The sequence below is a fragment of the Tursiops truncatus genome, chromosome 20, assembly GCF_011762595.2.
Source record: "Tursiops truncatus isolate mTurTru1 chromosome 20, mTurTru1.mat.Y, whole genome shotgun sequence".
In the NCBI taxonomy this organism is placed as follows: domain Eukaryota; kingdom Metazoa; phylum Chordata; class Mammalia; order Artiodactyla; family Delphinidae; genus Tursiops; species Tursiops truncatus.
Window position 1 is genome coordinate 11,143,555 of NC_047053.1, and position 25,348 is coordinate 11,168,902.

The window sequence follows — 25,348 nt, forward strand, 5'->3', positions numbered from 1 at the left end:
CCGCCTCCGGAGGCGGGGCAGGGAGCCAGAGGGGTCGGCCTAGCGGGAGGGCAGCTTCCGAAGTAGGCAGCCCCAGCGCGCCTGCGTGGAGCGACCCTGCGCGCAGTGAGGCAGTGGCGGGGGAAGGCACCGGTGGGGCCGACTGGCGGGTTGAAGGAGGGAAGCGGGCGAGCGAAGTCCCAGTGCGCGCCGCGGCGGCACGGGTACCCTCCCCTTCCGGGCGTGAGGCGCTGTGAGGAAAGCTGAAGCGAGCTGACTCGCACCGGCAGCGAGACGCCGCTACCGCCGCCCCAGCCCAGCCTCCGTTGGCTTCGGCGCTCCCGTCGTGGGGGCCCGGGTTCCTCAGCACACCCAGCTCGAGCAGCCCCAGAGCCTGTCCCCAGTTCTTTGGAAGCCCCGGCGCCAGCCCGGGCCCTTGGCGGGGAGGATGACGGAGCTGCAGTCGGCACTGCTACTGCGAAGACAGCTGGCAGGTGAGCGGGCGGGTGGAGGGGCGCCGGCCCGGGCCGCGATCGCGGCGAGCAGCTGCCTGCTCCTCCTCTCCTCCTCCTGGGCGCTCCCGGGCGGGCGGCCGGACGGGCGAGGGGAAGCGGCAGCCCCCGGCGAGGCCGGGAGCGGGCCTGCGAGGTTGGGGAGCCAGGGCGCCAGTCCCAGCCGGGCCCATTACTTCTTTCCCTGCTTTCTTAGGGCATTAGGGGCGGGGACGCGCCCCAGCCTCGGCCCCAGGACCGGGCCTGCCGCCCCGGGGGAAGGAGGGGAGGTTGCCCCCTCCCCCACCGTTCGGTGGGACGTTGCGGGGGAGGGGCTGTAGGTCCACAGCCCCGGCGGACCCTCCCTGGAGGGGCGGGTCCGGGCTCAGGTGCGGCAGAGGCCGCCGGACCCCCGAGGCAGGAAGAGCGTCTGGGCCGGACCGGCTGCGCGTCCGGGGCTCGGCTGTCGGAGCCGCGGGCCGACAGCCGGGGGCAGGGTGGGCGAGAGGAACTGGCCCCCGGGCGGATAGGTGAGGCGCGCCAAACTTCTGCCCAGGCAGCGCCGGGTCCGCGGAGTTGTGGCGGACAACAAAAGCCCCGGCCTCCGCGGCCTCGTCGCGGGCGCGCGGGGTCTGAGAACCCTGCGGGGCGCGGGACGCCGCCTCGCCTGCCTCCGCCTGGCACGGGCTCCGGCTGCGCCGCCCGGCTGGGGGAGGGTAGGAGCGGGCCGAGCCGAGAGCCGCTCGCTGGCCGGCTCGGGGCTTTGTGCTCCGAGCGACTCCGGCTCCTGTGCAGGCCTGCGGGTCCCCGGGGCTGAGGCCCGCGGGCTCTGGCTTGGGGCGGTGGCCAGTCTGCCTCCCCAGAGGTGCCTGCGTCCCCCTCCCCCATTGTCCCGGCCTCCGGCCGTTTGCGGCTTCCAGGTTGACTTTTTAGGGGGTTGGCTCCGACTCTGCTAGGACTGTGTGAGTGGAGCATGCGCAGTGGGGACGGGGACGTACGTGTGCGGAGTGGAAGGGGGGAGGCGGGTCGGTGGCTTCACAATGCCGCCCCACGTGCTGCCAGATTTAAAGAGAAATGAACCAGCAGTTAACCACTGCTGCCCAACGCCCAGCCTGTGTCCTTCACAGTTCTGACGGATCTTCACCTCCCCGCTCCACAGCCAGCGGCCCTGAGCCCTCGGCAGAACCCAGAGGCTGAAATGAAGACATCTATTTTTGAAATAGGTTTACTAAGACTTAGGTTGAGGTGTTAGTTAAATCACCTTTATGGCTTCTTAAGGAAAAGGTTGTCAGGGGCTGTTACAGGTTGTATAATTAGGTTTATTATTAGAGCATGAGCAAGCAGGTTTGGACAAGTACTAAAGTTCTAAATGCTCAGGGAGAGTGACGGAGTGAATGGAGAATTTCTAGTGATACCTGTGTCCATCGCAAAGGTATTGGGCAAGCAGTGAAAGAATAACTTTATTGCATCTTACATTTGCAAACAAACGTTACTCTGTGTATTTTTCTGGTTTGTTTTGTTTTGGAGGAAGGAATTAAGATGTTCTTTTTTCTCCCTAAGAATACTTTAAATCAGAATAAGTTTTAATTATGTGGTGGACTGTTAAACAGTATTAAAATACTAAATCAGTATTAAAACAGTACTCAACTCTTTCATAATGGGAAAGATACATGTTTTAAAGGTGTAAAAGAAGTTAAGCAGTTACTAAGATAGTAAAGTATGACTAATAACAGTGTTATCAGTAGCAGTATTTCAAGATTCTTTCCAACCTATTTGTGAACAGGCTGTAAATTTTGATAGGCACTTGGTTCAGTTTTGCACTCTTTTACAAGATTAATCCCAAATATTGATAAGACATTTCCCAAAGCTCTTTCTTAATGGTTGACTATTTGATAAGGCACACCAAGATATGCTTTAAGTTTGGAGAACAGAATGATTTAGTTTGTAATTTTTCATGCCTCATTATAAAGTTACTTAGCTGCTGATTAATTTTCTTGTCTTTTTGATCAGACACAATGGACTGTTGTTAATAGTTTCTTAAATTTTTGAAGGTTATTAACATGCTCAAAATGTATAAAACAGACCAAGGCCAGTGTATTAAGGAAAATGTGAAAATATCAAGTTTATTGGGAAGACTTGATAAAACTACATACTGAAATAAAGGCCCTGTTGTATTTTAGTCGTTAGTAGTACATTGTTTGAGCTTTTTGGTTTTTCAGATATCATTTGAAAACAGGAAAGAATGGTAAACTGTAGTCTCTTGAAATAATTTAGAGTGAACTTTTGGAAGGCGTAATAATAAATGCTTTGAGAATCTTGAAATGTATTGAACTGAGTAGACACACAAACCTAAGCCATTCTAGCTGCTAGAATTTCAGAAACTTAACAACAACAGTGGCTAACAATAGTTACATTTATTGAGACCCTAGTCTGCCAGTCCTGAAGGATTTTACTTCATTATTTGAGGGGAGAATTTATTGTGTGTGTGTTGTGTGTTGTTGGTAACTGTAATGAAGAACCTGGTGACTTTCTGAGTGAAGCAGAATGGTTCCTTGGGTTGCAGAGTTTCTCAGCCTCAGCACCACTGATGTTTTGGGCTGATTATTGTTGTAAAGGTCTATACTATGCATAATAGAATGTTTAGCAGCATTCTTGGCCCCTACCCACCAGATGCCAGTAGTACACCTCCTCAGTTGTGACAACCAAAAATGTCTCTGTTGCCAGATGTCCCCTGAGGGACATAGTCATCTGAGGTTGAAAACTCTGGTTTAAGGTGTTTTAATTAAGACCATAATGGCCGTTGTGAAGCAAGTAAGAACACCTAACAGATTCATGAAATCAGATAGGTTGTATATTTCTTTGTGGGTATTATTAGACTATGACTTACTTCTTTGCGAATTCAGCAGTCACAGTTCAGTTTTTGCAGTGCATAATGCTAAACACTAAGAAATCCTACAGCACAAGAGATAATTTAATTTTTTTTTTTTGAAAAGGTGTTGTAAGCAGTGGTTAAAAATATAAAGAGTATAAAAAAGGTTTAGTCTTTCCATCCCAACCCAGGCTGCTTTTCTTGGAAGCAGCCATCATCAATAATTTCTTGTGTGGCTTCTTATACTGTATATGTTTATATAGCTATATATGTTTATATATATGTTTATACGGGCTAACGTTTACTGAGGACTAGCATAGCATCTACCAAGCATTTCGCTGAGAGCTTTACATATATTATCTCATTTAATCCTCCTAATAAGGAAATTGAGGCTAAGAGAGTATCAATAACTTGCCCAAGGTCACACAGGTAGTAAGTGGTGCTGCTAGATTCATATTCAGGACCTTCTTATTAGAGACTTCGTTGTTTTTAATTGGCTATATTGTCTTCCAGGGAGCAGCAGTTTAGCACAATTGTGAAATATGGTTTTATAGATTTAAATATTTGAGCTTAATTTATCCAGTAACTACCAAAATGATTGGGGAAATGTTCTCATCTTAATAAAATTTTATGTACGAAATAATGCACATTAAAATCTAAGTGATATTCTTAAGGTAATAATAAAAAGATGTTTTAGCCATTGTCACTTTACGACCAACATTCTGTAGAATGTCATAGATTGAAAGTAGCGCTAAGCTTTTTTGTGTTAGCAGTTAACTCTGAGAAAATAAATTGGACTAATTGGACTTATTCCCTACTCTAACCATACTAACTTTTATTTTATGATAAACATTTATAAAGAATAAGAGGATTTTTTTTTTAAGATCACTTGAGTTTTTTTTAACATTGACAACACAGTTGCTTTCTCATAGGTACCTGTCATCCCAGAACTAGCAAGAAGAATCTCTTAAGCAGTAACAATAAAATAATTGAACTCCTTTTACTGTAGAAATTTTGATTGCATATTTTAAAGTAATCTGCAACATTCCCAAATCTTTGTCTCCTTGTCTACATATGTAAGTAGGTTGTGATGAGTTAGTTATGTGTGTTTCTCAGATTTATGTGCAATAAAATCATTTGGGAGTATGTTAAAAATACAGATTCCTCGCCTCACCTTCACAGAGTATTAGTCTACATGTCCAGATGGGGCCAAAGAAAGCCCAATTTTTAATATTTCTCATTGGCCTTTCTAGAATGTATTGGCATTCTGACATAAAATTTCATTAATAATCTTAAAGTAGCAGAAATAGAGTAATTGATTATTGACAGGGATACCCTAGTGGTAGAAGATTCTAGGTGATGAGCAGAATATTAATACTTGTATACTAATAGTTGTTTACCCACATATTTAGAAATGGAAGAAAATTATAAAAGTAAGTTTATATTTCATCAAACCACTAATTGTTTAATAGAGTTTGGGAATTTTTATATCCAGAAATCATTACACTGTTATAGAAATAATGCAGCTACTATATGCTGTCAGAAAAAAAGTATAAATGAAACAGACATTGTGGTTGAGGGAGGGGTGTTGGATGATTTGTAATCCCTGTAGTGGAGGGAGCATCAAGGAATTATGCATCTGATGTTATGTTTCAGAATCTTATTTCAAAATATGTACATATATTGAATCGTGTATACCTTAAACACACGCAGTGTTATATGTCAATTTTATCTCAGTAAAGCTGGGAAAAAAGTCTAATTTTTTAGTAAGTGAATTTTCTTTTTTTTTTTTTTTAGTGAATTTTCTTAACATTAGGGAGTAAATGTTTTAAGTTATAATTTGTGTTACTCTGAATATTTTTGATATATAATGAAATTTAGTTTTTTATAAGTAATGGTAGTTTACTTTTGTATAAAGTCGGAATGAAACGTACTTGTCTTTTGTAATGGAAGACCTCACTTTCTCAAGTACTGCTTAATATATTAAAATACTGAAGTAAACTCTAATTTGTACATATTAGTATATTAGTATAATCTGTACTTACTATAAAGTAGTGCCAAAGTATATGGTTTTATTATATAGTTTGAGTTAATACACATTATATTTGGTGATATGTGTGCATATAAATGTACGTTAGATGCCTTCATTATTGATAGAGTGATATCGAGTGAGGAAAATCTGAAAATCCATTCACTACTCCTGTATTATTGTTGCTTTTTGACTTTTCAGGTGAAGAGTGTTTGTATATATCAAGAAGACTTTCAATCCTTGGGTTATTTGATCTTGTTTACTTTAGTGCAAGTTTCTTTGAGGAGGTCATGCTAATTTATTGTAAATTGTAGTGTGGATGTGCTCTTGCTTCAAGCAAGTAAAATGCTAAGCATTCTTTTATTTTAATGGACTCACTTCAATTTAGGATGAAGGATTTTTTTTTTTTTTTTTGCCGTATGCGGGCCTCTCACTGTTGTGGCCTCTCCCTTTGCGGAGCACGCGCAGGCTCAGCGGCCATGGCTCACGGGCTCAGCCGCTCCGCGGCATGTGGGATCTTCCCGGACCGGGGCACGAACCAGTGTCCCCTGCATCTGCAGGCGGACTCTCAACCACTGCGCCACCAGGGAAGCCCAGGATGAAGGATTTTTGCATTTCTAAATTATTGAGAAATATTTTTGTTAGAATTTAAAACACTAGATGACCTGCAAAAGTCTTGTTTAATGCCATCCTTGACTGGTTTATAGGAAATAACTTTTCAGAGAGGAAAGCATAGTATATGCTTACGGAACCAGTCTGGCCAGGTAAACATAGTATAGTTATATTTGGTTGAAGGCATTTCAGCCACAGAAAAGTACAAATAAAAAAAGCAAATATTTTGCAAATTTTGGTAATGAACATGAATTATTGGTATGAACAGATAAATGAGGGAATAAGAATAAAATGCGTCTTTAGGAAATAAGATATATACATGTTAAAATAGAGAATTTAAATTTTTTTTACCTAGTGCAAGATAGTATTAGGCTAATTCAAGTAAATCAGGATTTTTTTTTTGGCTGTGCCACATGGCTTGCGGGATCTTACTTCCCTGACCAGGGATTGAACCTGCGCCCTCGCAGTGAAAGTGTGGATGCTAACCACTGGACAGCCAGGGAATTCCCTAAATCAGAAATTTTTATCAGTGCTGCTCCATTGATAGATTCTGGCCCTCAAAGAAACAGCTAGGAAAAAATTCTGTAGTTTATTGCAGTTGCTAGAGATGTGTACTTTCCTTTATGATGTTAAGTTCTAGAATATTTTTGAAAAGTTAATTTTTGTAAGTGGAAATGTTTACCTTTTATTGATGTTCTATATTAATGTCTAATAACTTAGAAAAACTGCTACTCTTCCTTCTCTGCTTTTCTTCGCCTTTCTTGTCCATTGGTTAGGGATCTGTTAAAAGTATAAACAACAAAACCTAAAAATGCCCTTTATATTAGAAGACACTTTTGATTTGCTTTTGAATGTACTTACACTTTAATTATATTATCAATTTCTTATATAAGGTGTATTTTAATTAGAGTTTCTATTTTAAGAGTAATTCTAGGCAAAGTAGACATGGCGCCAAAAGAATGATCTATAAAAGGAAATATTGGTAAACTGGACATCATCAAAATAAAAAAAACTTTTGTGAAAGGCAAATGAAAAGACAAGCTGCAAACTGGAAGAACAAAATTGCAAACAACCTGACAAAAGACTGATCTAGAAAAATACAAAGAACTCTTCAAAACTCAACAGTAAAAGAAAACAGCCTGCTTAGAAAATGAGCAAAACACATTTCAGATGGCAAATAAGCAAATAAAAAGTTGTTCAACACCATTAAACACCAGGGAAATGAAAGTTGAAACCACAGTAAGATATCACCACATACCTATATAGAATAGTTAAATTAAAAGAAATTAACACCAGATGCTGGCCAGGGGAGGCAGAAAAACTTCATCTCTCATACATTGCTGGTAGGAATGTAAGATGGTACAGTCAGTGTGGAAGCAGTTTGCAGTTTCTTGTTTAAATATACACTCACCATACAACCCATCAAGTACACATTTGGGCATTTATTTTAGAGAAATGAAAACTTATATCCTCATAAAAACTTACATGCAAATGTTCATAGTAGCTTTATTAGTAATAACTGCAAACTGGAAACAACCCAGATGTCCTTCAGTGGATGAGTAAACCGTGGTACATCCATACCATGGAATATACTACTCAGCAGTAAAAAGAAATATACCATTGATAAACAAAACAACTTAGATGATATCAAAGGAATTATGCTGAATGAAAAATTAATCTCAAAATGTTGCATATTCTGTGATTCCATTTATATAAAATTCTTTTTTCTGTGTGGTAAAGAACATAAAATTGACCATCTTAACCATTTTTAAGTGTATGGTTCAGTAGCGTTAAGTATATTCACATTGTTGTGAAACAAATCTCCAGCTCTTTCATCTTGAAAAACTGAAACTCTATACCCATTAAACAACTCTCCCTCTCCCCCTTGACCTAGCTGCTGCTAACAACTGTTTTACTGTTTCTCTGCATTTGATTCATATAAGTAAATTCATACAGTATTTTGTCTTTTTGTGACTGGCTCATTAGTGTAATGTATGTTGTAGCATATGACAGGATTTCCTTCCTTTTAAGGCTGAATAATACTCCATTGTCTGTATATACCACATTTTGTTAATCCATTCATCTGTAGATGCATTTGGGTTGCTTTCACCTGTTAGCTATTGTGATTATTGCTGCTATGAACATGGATGTGCAGATATCTCTTCAAAATCCTGCTTTCAATTCTTTTGAATATACCCAGAAGTGGGATTGCTGGGTCATATGGTAGTTCTGTTTTTTAAAAATAAACCTTATTTTTAGAGCCGTTTTATTTTTTATTTTATTTTATTTTATTTTTTGGCCACGCGGCATGGCTTGTGGGATCTTAGTTCCCTGACCAGGCATTGAACCTGGGCCCCAGTAGTGAAAGCGCCAAGTCCTAACCATTGGACCACCTGGGAATTCCCTTTACAACAGTTTTAAATTCACAGCAAAATTGAGTAAAAGATACAGAGATTTCCCATAGTACCCCCTGCCCCCACACAAGCTTAGCTTCCCCCAATATCAACATCCTCCACCAGAGTAGTGCATCTGTATTGAGAAGTTTTATTTTTAATGCTTTTGAGCGACCTCCATACTGTTTTCCATAGCAGTAGCACCATTTTACAATCCCACCAACAGTGTACAGGGCTCCAATTTCTCCACTTGTTCTCCAACACTTGTTTTTTTAATTGTAGCCATCCTGATTGATGTGAGGTGATATGGTTTTGATTTGCATTTCTCTGATTATTACTGACATTAAGCAACTTTTCCCATCTTCGTTGGCCTTGGTAGATCACCTTTGGCAAAATGTTGATTCAGGTCCTTTACCTGTTTTTAAAATCAGGTTATTTGATTTTTTGTTGTTAAGTTGTATACATTCTTTATTACTATGAATATTAACCTTTTATCTGATACATAATTTGCAAATATTTTCTCCCTTTCCATAGGTTGCCTTTTAACTCTGATTATGTCCTTTGCATAAAAGTTTTTAAGTTTGATGTAGTTCCAGGTGTCTATTTTTGCTTTTGTTGTCTGTGCTTTTGGTGTCACAGCCAAGAAATCAGTGCTAAGTCCAATATCACAAACCTTCTCTAGTAGTTTTATAGTTTAGGTCTCACGTTAGGTCTTTAATCCATTGTGGGTAAATTTTTGTATGTCATATAAGATAAGGGTTCAACTTCATTCTTTTCTGTATGAATATCCAGTTTTCCCAACACCATTTGTTGAAGAGACTTTCCTTTCCCCATTGAATGGTCTTAACACCCTTATAAAATTCTTGAAATGACAAAATTGTAGAGATGGAGAATAGATTAGTGGTTTTTAGGGATTAAGGATGGTAATAGTGTGTTGCTATAAGGCGGCTGCATAAATGATCTTTGTGGTTATGGAACTGTTTCTGTCTTATAGTGGTTACATAAATCTGCAAATGTGATAAAATTGCATAGAGCTATACACACACACAAATAAGAGTGATACAATAGGAATAAAGTGTGTGGATTGTACCAATGCCAATTTCTTGGGTTCGCTATTATACGATAGTGATGCAGGATGTTAGCATTGAGAGAAACTGGGTAAAGGGTATAGGAGATCTTTCTGATCTGTTTTTTTCCATTGCCCTATAAATCTGTGTATTAAAATAAAAAATTTTAAAAAGTCACTTGTAACCAGAGCATTTTTATCAGTCTTTTTTCATGTAGAGAAGTCCTTTTTAAACTTACTATTCATAGTTACAAACATAGCAACATAATTGCCATAACAACACTTTCAAGGAATAGGAAGTTGGAATTGAGAAATCTGTAGTTTGAGGTAGAAATTCCATCTTAATTTTAAATAATCCTCCTTTAAACTTCTTGTGTTGTCGTTTGGAAAATGGAAGAGAGGATCAGTATAAAAGCTCATTTATTGGGCTTCCCTGGTGGCGCAGTGGTTGAGAGTCCGCCTGCCAATGCAGGGGACACGGGTTCGTGCCCCAGTCCGGGAAGATCCCACATGCTGCGGAGCAGCTGGGCCCGTGAGCCACGGCCGCTGAGCCTGCGCGTCCGGAGCCTGTGCTCCCCAGCGGGAGAGGCCACAACAGTGAGAGGCCCGCGTACCGCAAAAAAAAAAAAGCTCATTTATTGAGCTCTTCAGTTGCATTGAGAAATGCTGGGGGAATGCAAAGATAATTGATATGGTATTCCTGCCTTGAGGTGCTACATTTTGTAGGCGTTGATGGACATGTAAACAAAGTTATAATGCAACATAAGTACATATTGCAGTATAAGTATAATGCAGTATAAGTATAAAACATACATGTGGAAGGAGCAGAAGGTAGCACTGAGGAAGGAGTGATTAATTATGGGAGAGTACAGTGAAGTCAGGGAAGGCTTTATAGGAATAGGACCATATTTTAGATACAGCAGAATCAAGATGTCAGTTCTTTTAAGAGCATTAAGTTATATATTAAAAAAAAAACCTTTGCATTTAGCAATGTAGAAAAAACAGTAATTAGAATTACTTAACATTACAGAAGTCTAAAGTTGACAGATTTAAAACAAATAGATATTTATGAAAGACAAATAACCCTGTTGAAGATTTCCAAGAAAGTGGTCTGGGCACAACTTTCAAGGGATGGCAGTAATTTGTAATTAAAAAAATTTTGTAAAGAACTTAAGTCTGCTTACTTCACTAACATATAAAAGAGGGAAGAGGGCAGGAAGGAAACAGGTTACTCTTCATGATCCTAGACTTTCTATATGTGGTCACATTCAGTTCTTACAGCAAATGTTTGGAGTAAATATCACCTTTTTGAGATAAGGAAATTAAGGTTTATATTATATCTGGTATTTCGCCAAGCTAACCCTGATGGAGCTGGCTGGCAGAAATATATCTGTCTGCCAATGAAACCCAAGCCCTTTCCATATCAGTAGTTTCTTTAACATTTGGGGGCTTCTTAGACTCCTTTGAGAATTTAGTAAGCATTTAAGACCTTCTCCTGAGAAAAATGCATACAATTTTGGGTATAATTTTGGAGGTTTTTCTGATCTCTTGAGTGAAGCTCATTTATGCACATATAATACTGTCTCTTACATCATTCAGCAAATTTGATGCCTGTTTTGTATAGTCTATAGGGATGCCAGATGAATAAGTTATTCTTGTATTCTAGGAACTCGTAGTCTGTAGAAAATCCTCAGAGGGCTGCTTTAAAATAGTGTATCAGAGAAAGTCAGGGAAAGCTTGCTTCTACCTGGAGGGCTTTTGAGGAGTTGGTGGCATTTGTGCTTGACTTTTAAAGGATATGTAAAATTTGATCACATAAAATAGGAAAGTATTTAAGGCTGAGGGAAAAGAACAAGCAAGACAGAAAGCTTGTTCTGAAAACAATTCAATGTGGTTGGAGTATATGATAAACTGAACTAGTGGGAAAATAATATTTGGAAAGGTTGGTTTTATTTGTGGAATACCATAAAGATACTGAAGAACAGAGTCACTGAGGAGGGGGGAAGTGATGTGATCCGAAGTATGTGGGACCCGTGCTTCTCATTATCTGTGGTGAAAGACCAATTTAAAAAAATTTTCCAGGGACTTCCCTGGTGGTCCAATGGCTAAGACTCCATGCTCCCAATGTAGGGGGCCCAGGTTCGATTCCCTGGTCAGGGAACTGGATCCCACATGCCATAACTAAGAGTTTGAATGCCGCAACTAAAAGATCCCATGTGCGGCAATGAAGACCCGACGCAGCCAAATAAATAAATAAATATTTAAAAAATTCAATTCATTATATAATATTTTAAAAAGCAATAAAAAATGAATTATTAGAAAAATGAAATAAAGACAGATTTGAGCCCATATTTATAATATTAGGTTCATCATATAAAATGACTATCAAATTGCTATCTGAGTTTCAAAATGCTTCCTCTGGCTGGTGGTCAGGGACCATTAACAGTTTGGTGGATTGGCACCAGTTAAGGGACCACACTTCAGCATTACTTTGGGCAGAGTGGAGAATGATATTAGACTACGGTCTCTCCATAAGGACAGAGATTTTTGGTTTTGTTTATTAACTGACATATCACAGATGCCTAGAAGGGTGACAGAAACAGCAAGCAACCAGTAAGTACTTATTGAATGGATTAAAATTACCATTCTGGATCTCCCCCCCACCACACACAGGATTTAAGCACATGTGAACTGAACCTTTTAAGGTAGAAAGTGAAACAATTAGAATACTTCCATTCAGTAAACATTTAATTCCTTCTATATGCCAGGCCCCGGGGATACAAAGATTCATGATACAATTCCTGGCTTCCCCTTCTAGTGGGGAGCGTAGACTTTTATAAATAAATATTGGTTGATAATTAGAATATATATACTTCACCACAGTAGTGTAGACATTCTTGCCCTTATACCACACCCCCCACCCCCCTTCACTTATTTACAGTATAGCTGACCAAATGATACTTGTTGGGCACCCTCAGTGTCTCAGCAAGGTCCTTACTTTTCTCTCAAAGCAGTTTCTCTAATGGACTACTTTACTATGACTGGTTTTTCTAACTCTTTATAAATTACCTCAAAAAGTAAAGGTTTTCTCCCCCCACCTTTTAAAGCTTTTTTTACTTTTTTAAAAAAAATTATTTATTTTTGGCTGCATCGGGTCTTCATTGCTGCGCGTGGGCTTTTTTCTAGTTGTAGTGAGCGGGGCCTACTCTTTGTTGTGGTACGCGGGCTTCTCATTGCGGCGGCTTCTCTTGTTGTGGAGCATGGGCTCTAGGCGCGTGGGCTTCAGTAGTTGTGGCACATGGGCTCAGTAGTTGTGGCTCACGGGCTCTAGAGCGCAGGCTCAGTAGTTGTGGCGCACGGGCTTAGTTGCTCCACGGCATGTGGGATCTTTCCGGACCAGGGCTCGAATCCGTGTCCCCTGCATTGGCAGGCAGATTCTTAACCACTGTGCCACCAGGGAAGTCCCTTTTTCTACTTTTTTTTCTTTCTTTCTTTTTTTTTTAATGTCTTCAAAGTTTCTGTCTGGTCCTCAATCTTAGCTATCTTAGGTTTCCTACCAAGGTGGTTAACCACATTTTTCAGAGGAGGAAACTCGGTTTGGCTTATTCACAATAGCAGAACCAAGACAGCTAGATTTCATTACTCTCTGAGCCTGTTCTTTAACAGTATTTAAATTAGGTCTATATTGAGACTGTAAAAATGTGTTAGTCCAATTATTCCTTTCCTACTTGGGTCCTGGGGTGTCTGTGGGGTCATATATTCTTTGATTTTCTTAGGTTTGTTGGTTTTTTTTTGATTTTCTTATGTTTTTTGCGGGTGAGTTAAATGTTCTTAAAACAGATGTCAGGTAACCCTAAATCAAGGTATTCTAAAGGAAAATGGAATGTGTATGTTTTAAAATACAACTTTCCTAATTACAAATGAACATGTTTATTGTAGATTTGGAAAAGATAAAACATGATACAAACATCAGCCATCCCTTTGTAGCTTCTTAACATTTGATTATTTTTTCACTGCATTTTTTGTAAATTGAAATTCTGAAAGGAAGAAGCCTTTTTTTCCTGATGTGGACCACTTTTAAAGTCTTTATTGAATTTATTACAATATATTTTTTAAAGCTTTTAAAAATTATTTTTTTGGCTGCGTTGGGTCTTCGTTGCTGTGCGCAGGCTTTCTCTAGTTGTGGCGAGCTGGGGCTATGCTTTGTTGTGGTGTGCAGGCTTCTCACTGCGGTGGCTTCTTGTTGCAGAGCACAGACTGTAGGCGTGTGGGCTCAGTAGTTGTCGCTCGCGAGCTCTAGAGCACAGGCTCAATAGTTGTGACGCACAGGCTTAGTTGCTCCGCGGCATGTGGGATCTTCCCGGACCAAGGCTCGAACCCGTATCCCTTGCGTTGGCAGGTGGATTCTTAACCACTGTGCCACCAGGGAAGCCCTTAAACTTGATTTTAAACTCAGGTCATCTTATTACCAAAACTACTGCTTTTTATACAATAGTACACTGTTAAATTCTGAAAACTTTGTGACTTTTGGAAGGGTAACTACTATTGCTTGTGGCCTCATCTGATATTTTGAGTTTGTCTATTTCTCATCTTCTACGCTGTAGGATTCTAAAACTAAAATATCTGTCTATTTCAAGGCTTATGTAGAGAAGGGTGTTACTCTGAGTCTTCCCTTTAATACTTTTTTACCTCGTAGGATAATATTTTTTGTATTTGGTAGTGCATAGGGTGGTTTATGTTGTCATCATTAGCAGTCTAGGAGTTTGGACTGTGCTTTATTCAAACTGTTGTGGACCTCTGTGGTGTGGTAATTCCCCAGGGAAATACTGTATCTTCAAAGTCTCTTCTGGTTGTTTTTACATCTCTCCCTTAGGATTATACCTTTGCTGCAACTTCTGCCCTTAGCATTTGCCTGGTGGGAAAAGAACAAAACTGTCATTAACCAGTTTGGTTTATATTTAACTCTTGCAGGTTCATCAGTGGCATAGTGAGAGTGCTGTGCTTCCTGCTGCCCTCTTCAGGGTCTAAGGCATATGGTATGGCTGTTGGGGGAAGCAGTGCCACTGTGATAGGCCTTTTTTTCTTTAAATAAACTTTGAATTTTAGAAAAGTTTTAGATTTACAGAAAAATTCTGAAGATAGTAGAATTCTATCTATATTCCCCGCACCCAGTTTCCCCAGTATTGTACTAACATGTTACATTAGTATGGTTCATTTGTCACAATTAATGAATCAGTGTATATATATATATATATATATATATATTTTTTTTTTTTTTTTTTGCGTTATGTGGGCCTCTCACTGTCATGGCCTTTCTCGTTGCGGAGCACAGGCTCCGGACATGCTGGCTCAGCGGCCATGGCTTATGGGCCTAGCCGCTCTGCGGCATGTGGGATCTTCCTGGACCAGGGCACGAACCCGTGTCCCCTGCATCGGCAGGTGGACTCTCAACCACTGCGCCACCAGGGAAGCCCTATATATATATATATTTTTTTTTTTTGGTGGTATGCGGGCCTCTCACTGTCGTGGCCTCTCCCGTTGCAGAGCACAGGCTTCGGACGCGCAGGCTCAGCGGCCATGGCTCACGGGCCCAGCCGCTCCGCGGCATGTGGGATCCTCCCGGACCGGGGCACGAACCCGTGTCCCCTGCATCGGCAGGCGGACTCTCAACCACTGCGCCACCAGGGAAGCCCCCTATATATATTTTTAACTTATTATTTTTGGCTGCATTGGACCTTCTTTGTTGTTGTGTGTGGGCTTTCTCTAGTTGCGGCGAGTGGGAGCTACTCTTCGTTGCAGTGCGTGGGCTTCTCATTGCGGTGGCTTCTCTTGTTGCGGAGCACAGGCTGTAGCACACAGGCTTCAGTAGTTGCAGCACGCGGGCTCAGTAGTTGTGGCACACAGGCTTAGTTGCTTCGCGGCATATGGGATCTTCCTGGACCAGTGCTCGAACCCATGTCCCCTGCATTGGTAGGTGGATTCTTAACCACTGTGCCACCAGGGAAGTCCCGATAGATTATTATTAACTAAAGTCCATACTTTATTCAGATTTCCATATTTATTTATTTATTTATTGGCTGTGCCGCATGGCACGTGGAATCTTAGTTCCCCGACCAGGGATCGAACCCACACCCCTTGCAGTGGAAGCTCGGACTCTTAACCACTGGACTGCCAAGGAAGTCCCAGATTTCCATAGTTTTTACCTAATGTCCATTTTTCTGTTCCAGGTGCCCATCTGAGATATCACATTGCATTTAGTTGTCCTAAGTCTTGTCTGTTCTTGGAGAATTTCTCAAGAGTTTCCTTGTTTTTTGTGTCTTACAATTTTGGGGAATACCTCTCAGGTATTTTGTAGGATGTCTCTCAAATTGGGGTTGTCTAATGTTTTTCTCTTGATTAGACTGGGGTTTTCAGAAAGAATACCACAGAGGTGAAGTGCCCTTCTTATCACATGCCAGTCGATAACCACACAACAACACTGGTGATGTGAACCATGATCCCTTGGTTAAGGCAGTGGTGATCAGGTTTCTCCACTGTAAAGTTACTGTTTTTCTCTTCTCCTACCCTTATCTTTGTAAGCTACTCACTTAACGAAGTCCAGCCCATACTCATGTGGGAAGGAGGGACTAGGCCCCACCTACTGAAGGGGACACTACCTACATCATTTGGAATTCATCTGTAAGGAAGACTTGTCACTTCTCCCATTTATTTGTTAATTCAATAATTTACTCAGTATGGGCTTATATTTTGGGGGTTAAAATCTGTATTGGGCAGGGTTCTGCAGAGAAACAGAACCAATAGGATGGATATACAGGTATATCTATATGTTATGTGATTGTGGGGGCTGGCTAGTCCAAGTTCTGCAGGGTAGCCTGGCACCCTAGAGACGAGTCAGTGTTGTAGTACAATTCCTAAGGCAGTGTACTGCCAGAATTTCCTCTTGGGGGAGGTCAGTCTTTTTAAAAATTAAGGCCTTCAACTGATTGAATGAGGCCCACTCACATTATGGAGGGTGATCTGCTTTACTGAAAGTCTGCTGATTTAAATTGTAATCTCATTTAAAAAAAATCCCTTCACAGAAACATCTGGAGTAATGTTTGACGACATATCTGGGTACTGTGGCCCAGCAAAGTAGACATAAATTAATCATCATATATTTATTTTGTTCCTTATGTCATTCATTTTGTCCCTGAATTGTTCCAGCTTTGGTCATTGAGAGTTCTTTCAACTTGGCTCTGATGTTGCTTTGACATGCAGTCAACCTTTTAGTTTTTAAGCACTTCCTTATTTTCTGATGACTACAGGATGTGTCAGACCTATCTTGTATTTTCTCTGTCTCAGCCCTGCAGTCAGCTGTTTCTCCAAGAATAGTATCTAGAAACCAAGATCTGAGCATTGAAAGTGCTCATTGCTACTGGAGTGTCATTACCTTATAGGACAGCAGTAGGCAATATGTGTATTTTAACTTAGGTATATACATATCTATAATGTTTCTGTATATCCATCTGTATATGTATTAAGCTACTCCTAGGTTCATACTGATGTTTCTGACTCTAATCAAGTAGCAGAATGTTCATTCTAGTCTTCCCTTCTTGTTTTCTTGTAACTTCCCTCTCTGACAGTGAGAAACCTGACCCCTACCAGTTGTTTAAAAGCAGTTTTAGAATTTTTAACTCATACCCTTGTGGGAAACAAGTTTACAACTAGAATACAGTGTTTATATACAGTTCTTTGTCCTTTTCAGTTTACAAATATTGATTTCCAACCTTACTTAAGTCAGCCTCCCACCCCCCCCAACCCCTTCAGTGAAGTTATGTCATACATTTGTAATACAGTTAGATTCATTTGTCATAGTCTTCATTCCATCCTTGTCGATTTTTAATTCCCCCGTGTGTCCCCCTTGCAGTTGACCACTCCCTTCTCCACCAGTCCCTGCAACCACTGATCTATTTTCTGTCTCTGCAGTTTTGCCTTCTCCCTAAATTTGTCATATGTAGCTTTTAGGGTCTGGCTTCTTTCACTTAGAAATATGCATTTAAAATTCATCTACATTTTTTTTTCTTTTTTTTTTATCTACATTTGTTACATGAATCAGTATAACCTGTTCCTTTTTATCACTGAACAGTATTCCACTGTATACTTTCCAGTGTATACATTCCATTGTACCACGGTTTACTTATCTGTTCCTATGTTAAAGGATATCTTGGTTGTTTCCTATTTTTAGTGATTATGAGTAAAGCTGCTGTAAACATTTGTATACAGGTTTTTGTGTGAAAGTAAAGTTTTCAGGTACCTTGAATAAATACCTAGGAGTATGATTGCCGATTGTATGGTAAGACTGTGTTTAACTTGATAAGAAACTGCCAAATTGTCTTCCACGGTGGCTGTACCACACATTTTATTGTAAACATAGTACCATCCTAATGCATTGTTCTGCATCTCGATTCTTCACTTAATATAGTGTAGACATCTTTATGTATTGGTATGTAGAAACTTATTTTGTTCTTTTCAAACACAGTATTCCATTGTATGGCTAAAACAAAATTCAATTTTTATTATAAAACACTTCTTTAAATTATAAAAATATTGCATATTCATGGCAAATATATAAATTCTACCAAAGAGAATAAAATGAAAAGTAAGTCTCCCATCCACTCACCCCCCTTCCTTTTCCATCTCCAGAGGGAATTTATAGTTCATGCTTATGGTTACCACTATAGTTTATATGATAGTTCTTAATTCATGACTTTAACTTCTCACTGTGAAAGATGAAGACTTTTATAACACTAATTCCCTTTCCTGATTTTTGTTATATATTTGTAGCTCTTCTGATGGTTGGCTTAATTATTAAAATGATTTATCAACCTTACATAGGAGTTTTTGCCATGAAAGGTAAAAAAATTAGATCACTTACTGTTCAGTGATTTCCCCCCCCATGCAGCTTTTGTTAATTGTTTTTATATTATCAGGGTTTATAACATTTATATTCTTTTTTATAACTGAAATAATGTTTTGTCTTGTCTCAAAAAAGAGCCAGAAAACAGCATTTATATAATTATGTTAATGTATTCATTGTAATACCAAATAACAATTTTGTACCTAAATAGGCCCTGTACTTCTCATCACTGAAACTGTGTCTATTGAAGGAGAATCTTTAAGTATCAAACAAAGTCTTACTTCCTTCACCTTCACTTAGTTATTCTGGCTCATATGCAACTATTTTCTCATAACCCATATTGTCCTATTTCTAGTATTTCTTAAATTTTATAAAGAGTGTGTGGGTGGTAAATTTTGAGTCCTTGCATATTGAAAAATGCCTTTATTTTGTCCTCACATTTGATTGTTAGCTTTTCTGAGAATTGAATTCTGGGTTGAAAATCTTTTCCGCATGAAACTTTGATGTCATTGTTTCATTGTCTATAGTGTCCAGAATTCCTTATGAGAAGACAGTGAAGGAGAATTACTCATGTCAGTCTAATTTTACTTCCTGTGTAGATACATTTTTGAAGTTCTAAAGGATATTCTTCATACTCAGAGTTATAAAATTTTACCCATATGTGTCTCTTAAGTGTAAACTTTTATTCGCTGTTTTAGACTCTCAATGGGCTCTTTTAGGCTGAAGGCTTAGGTCTGTCTTTAGCTCAGAAATTTCCTTCTTTTATTATTTTGTCGTTATCTTCATTCCCCTACATTGTGTTTGGAACTTCTACTAGTCATGTATTTGATCACTTTTCTTTCTCCTTATTTCCGTTGTCCATTTTCTGTCTTTTGTTACTATATTGTGGAGATTCCCTACACTTTTTTTTCCATATTAGTGACTTGGTCTTCGGCCATGCCTGTTTTTTTTTGTTTGTTTGTTTAGACTGGCCATTTTAGTTTTCATTTTGGCAATTTTCTTTATTTTTTTTTTTAAAGAAACGCTATGATGATTTTTAAAATTAATTAATTATTTTTGGCCGTGTTGGGTATTCGTTGCTGTGCACAGGCTTTCTCTAGTTGTGGCGAGTGGGGGCTACTCTTTGGTGTGGTGCACGGGCTTCTCATTGCGGTGGCTTCTCTTGTTGTGGAGCACAGGCCTTAGGCATTCGGGCTTCAGTAGTTGTGGCACGCGGGCTCAGTAGTTGTGGCTCACGGGCTTAGTTGCTTCGTGGCATGTGGGATCTTCCCAGACCAGGGCTCGAACCCATGTCCCCTGCATTGGCAGGGGGAATTCTTAACCACTGCGCCACCAGGGAAGTCCCAGCAATTTTATTTCTAATTTCCAAGGACTTAGTCTCTGCTTTTCCTCCCCCCCACATATGAAAGTATATTTTTTATGGCAGATTTATTGAGGCTTAATTTGTATATCATAAAACCTACTCATTTTAGGTGTACAGTCAGTATGTTTAGAGTTGTGCAGCCATCATCATAGTGTAATTTTCTTCTTTTAATAATTAAAAAAATTTGTTTGTTTGGTTGTGCTGGGTCTTAGTGGCAGCAGATGGGCTTTTTAGTTGCAGCTTGCCGGCTCCTTAGTTGTGGCATGTGAACTCTTTTTTTTTTTTTTTTTTTTGCGGTATGCGGGCCTCTCACTAATGTGGCCTCTCCCGCTGCGGAGCACAGGCTCCAGACGCGCAGGCTCAGCGGCCATGGTTCATGGGCCAGCCACTCCGCAGCACGTGGGATCCTCCCAGACTGAGGCACGAACCCGTGTCCCCTGCAGCGGCAGGCGGACTCTCAACCACTGAGCCACCAGGGAAGCCCGGCGTGTGAACTCTTAATTGCGCATGCATGTGAGATCTAGATCCCTGACCAGGGATCAAATCCCGTACCCCTGCATTGGGAGTGCGGAGTCTTATCCACTGTGCCACCAGGGAAGTCCCCCATAGTGTAATTTTAGAACATTTCCATCACCTCAGCAAGAAATCTTGGGCGCATTAGGAGACACTCCCCTTTCCCAGCCCCACACCCAGGCAACTACTAATCTACTTTCTGTCCCTATGAACTTGCCTTTTCTGGACATTTCATGAAAATGAGATAATACAATATGTGTTCTTTTGTTATGGCTTTTTTCACTTGACATAATGTTTTTAAGAGTGATCTGGGTTGGGCTTCCTTGGTGGTGCAGTGGTTAAGAATCCGCCTGCCAACGCAGGGGACATGGATTCGAGCTCTGGTCCGGGAAGATCCCATATGCTGTGGAGCAAGTAAACCCATGAGCCACAGCTACTGAAGCCTGAGTGCCTAGAGCCCATGCTCCACGACAAGAGAAGCCACCGCAATGAGAAGCCCTCACACCGCAACAAAGAGTAGCCCCCACTCGCCGCAACTAGAGAAAGCCTGCGTGCAGCAATGAAGACCCAACACAGCCAAAAATAAATTTAAAAAAAGGTTGATCTGGGTTGTAGCATATTGTTCCAGCATCATTTGTTGAAGGCACTAAACTTTTTCTACTGAATTACCTTGGAACTTCTGTTGACCAACCTATTGTAGGTGTCTTTGAGGACTCTGTATTGTTACATTGATCTATATGTCTACCTTATGCTGATATCACAGTTTGATTATTGCTGTATAGTAAGTCCTAAAATCATGCAGTGTAAGTCTTCTAACTTTGTTTTTCTTTTAAAAATTGTGTGGGCTTTTTGAGGTCTTTTCAAGTCTTTTTTTTTTTTTGCAGTACGCGGGCCTCTCGCTGTTGTGGCCTCTCCCGTTGCGGAGCACAGGCTCCAGACGCGCAGGCTCAGCGGCTATGGCTCACGGGCCCAGCTGCTCCACGGCATGTGGGATCTTCCCCGACCGGGGCACAAACCTGTGTTCCCTGCATCGGCAGGCGGACTCTCAACCACTGCGCCACCAGGGAAGCCCTTTTCAAGTCATTTTGACACAGTTTCTACAAAAAAGCCTACTGTGATTTTGAGTGGAATTACAGTGAATATATAGATTAATTTGAGGAGAAATGACATCTTAACAATACTGAGTCTTCCATTAATATGGTATATTTCTCAATTTATTTAGTCTTTTAATTTTATTTATTTATTAAAAAAATATTTACATATTTATTTATTTGGCTGCGCTGGGTCTTAGTTGCAGAATGTGGGATCTTTACTTGTGACATGCGGGATCTTTTAGTTGTGGCATATGAACTCTTAGTTGTGACATGTGGGATCTAGTTCCCTGACCGGGGATCGAACATGGCCCCCTGCATTGGGAGCATGGAGTCTTAGCCACTGGACCACCAGGGAAGTCCCTATTTAGGTCTTCTAAAATTTTAGCAAGTTTGTAGTTTTTGCTGTATAGATTTTGTATCTGCTTTTTTAAGTGTATCCCGAAGTATTTCATGCAGAAATACAATTGATTTTTTTTTCTTTCCTTTCTTTTAAATTTTTATTGGAATGTAGTTGATTTACAATGTTGTGTTTCAGGTGTACAGCAAAGTGAATCAGTTATACATATACATATATCCACTCTTTTAGATTCTTTTCCCATATAGGTCATTACAGAGTAGTGAGTAGAGTAGCCTGTGCTATACAGTAGGTCATTATTAGTTATCTATTTTATATATAGTAGTGTGTATATATATATAGTCAATCCCAGTCTCCCAATTCCCACCCACCCCCTTCCCCTGGCAACCAAAAGTTTGTTTTCTACATGTGTGACTCTATTTCTCGTTTGTAAGTAAGTTCATTTGTACCATTTTTTCTTTTTAGATTCCACATATAAGCGATATCATATATTTGTCTTTGTCTGACTTACTTCACTTAGTATGACAATCTCTAGGTCCATCCATGTTGCTGCAAATGGCATTTTTTTGTTCTTTTTTATGGCTGAGTAATATTTCACTGTATATATGTACCACATCTTTATCCATTCCTCTGTTGATGGACATTTAACAATTGATGTTTTTGGTATTTTGACCTTGTACTGTGCAGCCTTGCTGAATTACTAGATCTAGTAGCCTTTTAATATTTTCCTTAGTATCTTTTACATACACAGCTATAGTCTGCAAATAAACACAGTTTTATTTCTTTAATCTATATGCTTTTAAATTAATTTTCTTACTACACTTGCCATGATTTGCCATACAGTGTTGCATAGAAGTGATGTAGTGATTTCTCCTTGATTTCATGTTCTGAATCTGGATCACTGTTGCCGTACTCTTCTTGAACTTTTGGCTCCAGGGTTGCTGGTAGATCAGTTCTGTATCTCTCTGGTTGTCATACTGGAAGTTCTTTCCCTAACTCATTCTTTTAGCCAGTTGAATAACTTTGTAAGCACCTAATTTCTCATTAAATTCCTTCTCATTAAAATACTGAATGTATTTTCTGTTTTCTGCACCCTGAACCTTGACTGATAACACTTCCATTTACCATATGGCTCGTTCTTAGGGTCCTTGGAGACTGTTTCTTTATGGGTCAGGTAATAATTAACATTGGAGTAAAAAAATTAATGTCTGGCCAGTCTCCTTTTTAATGGTTCCTTCATGATCTGATTCCACTTCTCAATGAGCTACATAGAAACCTTTTCTTTATAGAGATTGGTAAGGCAGTATTATCTTGAAGATGATATGGTTATATTATCTAAGAGTGGTTTAAATAAATAACAGTGGCCCTACCATTTAATTATATAAGTTGATTCTTTCAGTCCCTGGGTGCACATTTTTACAAATAGTTTAATTTGGGGAGTACAGCCAGAAGTACTGCTCAAAACCAGACATTCTGTAAATGCTTTGTTATTCATTTTGAAGTGTTCAAGGTGGTGCCTTGACAGTGTTCTTAGCTAATTAGCTGAGCCATACTATATGGGATAGAAATTTGCTCATTTGTGTATAAGAAAGGAGATCGAAAAACTTCTAAGGCTAATTTGCTTTTCATCAGAGGTAGTCTTGTCCTTCAGGTAAACATTTAAATACTGACTTTAAATATTACTGGGTTTGGAGACACTGGAGAAATTGCTTCTGAAAGGAAGTACATTTTTTATTTTTTTAATTTTTGGCTGCGTTGGGTCTTTGTTGCTGTGCATGGGCTTTCTCTAGTTGTGGCGAGCAGGGCTACTCTTTGTTGCAGTGCACGGGCTTATCATTGTGGTGGCTCCTCTTGTTGCAGATCACAGGCTCTAGGCACGGGGGCTTCAGTAGTTGTGGCTCACAGGCTCTAGAGGGCAGGCTCAGTAGTTGTGGCGCATGGACTCTAGAGCGCAGGCTCAGTAGTTGCGGCGCACGGGCTTAGTTGCTCCGTGGCATGTAGGATCTTCCTGGACCAGGGCTCGAACTCGTGTCCCCTGCATTGGCAGGCGGATTCTTAACTACTGCGCCACCGGGGAAGCCCAGTACATTTGTTTAGCAGGGAAGACAGTCAGTTAAATTTGTAATTGCCATAAGATACGAGGTTCATATAGTAGGAAGAGTTGGTGAGAGCATCATTTAGGAAGTGATATCTAAGCTAAGACTAAAGGATAATTATAGGAACTAGCCAGATGTTTGAAAAGGCCAGGACATTTGGGGAAACTAAGAGATCCAGAAGGGCTAGGGGTGGTGGTTGCATGAGTCAGTGAAGAGTATTAAGCCATTTTAAGTATCCATTGGAATCGTCCTCTCTTCAGTAGTAAGAGCTCATTAAGGCTTTCTGGAAGATGTGTGCTCTGCACTAGGTGTTTATTCTGTTGGCTACGTAGAGTATATGTATCTGCACTATAGGTAACTGGTCAGTGAGTATAGTCTGATATTTGCTGCTACCATATTCAGTTAAGATTACCAAGATTAAATTATAATTTTTGAGAATTGACTAAAGATTCTGGGGTCAATCCCTTCCTCTTGGGTTCTTAAATGGATATAGTAGTCTGGAATCCTCTGAAATTTTCTGTTCAAAATTGTCTGCATTTAGTGGAGGGAGAGGAAGATCTGTCTCAATTTATATTCTGAGTTTTGAAACCACCTGCCTGCTGATCTCCCTTTATTCCCTCTCCCCCTCAACAAATTAAATATCATTGTTATGGATACTCTTAAATGCTTCCTCAGACTCTGCAGAGCGCTGTGCACCTACCTACCCTGCCGCACACCACCCTCCACAGAGGTGTCTTTACTGAATTGGGCTTTGGGTGAAATTACTCCTGTCTCCACCTGTGGAGATAATGCTGTCAGCAGCAGCCTTGTGAAATTCATTGTGGGTGTTGTGAAGATACTATGTAACAGTGTCCTTTTTAAGGAGAACTTCAAGGAGTAAGTTCATTCTTTTTGTTAGCAATGTAAATAATTCTTTTTAATCCGAAAAATAATTTTTTCAACTTTAGTGGTACTTAGTTGTGAGGCTTTCTGATCATAGTTCTTTTTTCATATCAGCTGCTAGAAATCTTGAGTTAATTGAACTAGTCATTCATCAAAAAGAGACAGTAGCCTTAATGACTACTACATTATATTAGTAGCACATAAAACAGTACTTTGCTTGACATGTAGTAGGCATTCAGTAAATATATGTTGAATGGATGGCATTGTTCAAGTTTCAAGTAGCTGCTAACTTTAAATCTCTGGAAGGGATGTTAGAAAAGAAATTGCTGGAAGATTAAAGAAGAACTAAGCAGTCTTTTTCTTGGATTTCGACAGTTGTATTACTTCCTCTTTAGTATCTTTTTCTGAAGTATATTTCTTCTTTTCTCTGTTCCTCCTTTCTAGACTCCTGTGGAAAGTATAGGTTACATAGATGAGACTGCAGTATCTTACCTACTTCGAAGGACCATAAAAACTGAGTTCATTGGCTATGTAATCTGTATATTTAGGATTATTTCAGTTGAGGTCTGGATACAATGTTCATACTTACTTTCAAAAATTTATTTATTTTTGGCTACACCAGGTCTTAGCTGTGGCTAGTGGGATCTTTGTTGCAGCATGCGGATTTCTTAGTTGCTGCATATGGACTTCTTAGTTGTGGCATGTGAACT

At 40.1% G+C, this 25,348-nt stretch overlaps 1 protein-coding gene across 4 annotated transcripts in view; it reads left to right on the plus strand.

Annotated features, from left to right (window-relative positions):
- The first annotated feature begins 155 nt into the window (after nt 1-155).
- Nucleotides 156-25,348, plus strand: part of UBE2G1 (ubiquitin conjugating enzyme E2 G1) — a 103,951-nt gene continuing 78,758 nt past the window's right edge. For 3 of the 4 annotated variants that reach the window (XR_004523989.2, XR_004523990.2, XM_019926856.3), the window contains exon 1: nt 156-473. Coding sequence is in view for 2 of the 4 variants with exons in the window: in XM_019926856.3 (XP_019782415.1) it covers nt 428-473 (46 nt within the window). In the remaining 2 variants the exon portion in view is untranslated. The remainder of the gene's footprint in view (nt 474-25,348) is intronic. The other variant, XM_019926857.3, reaches the window with a different exon arrangement.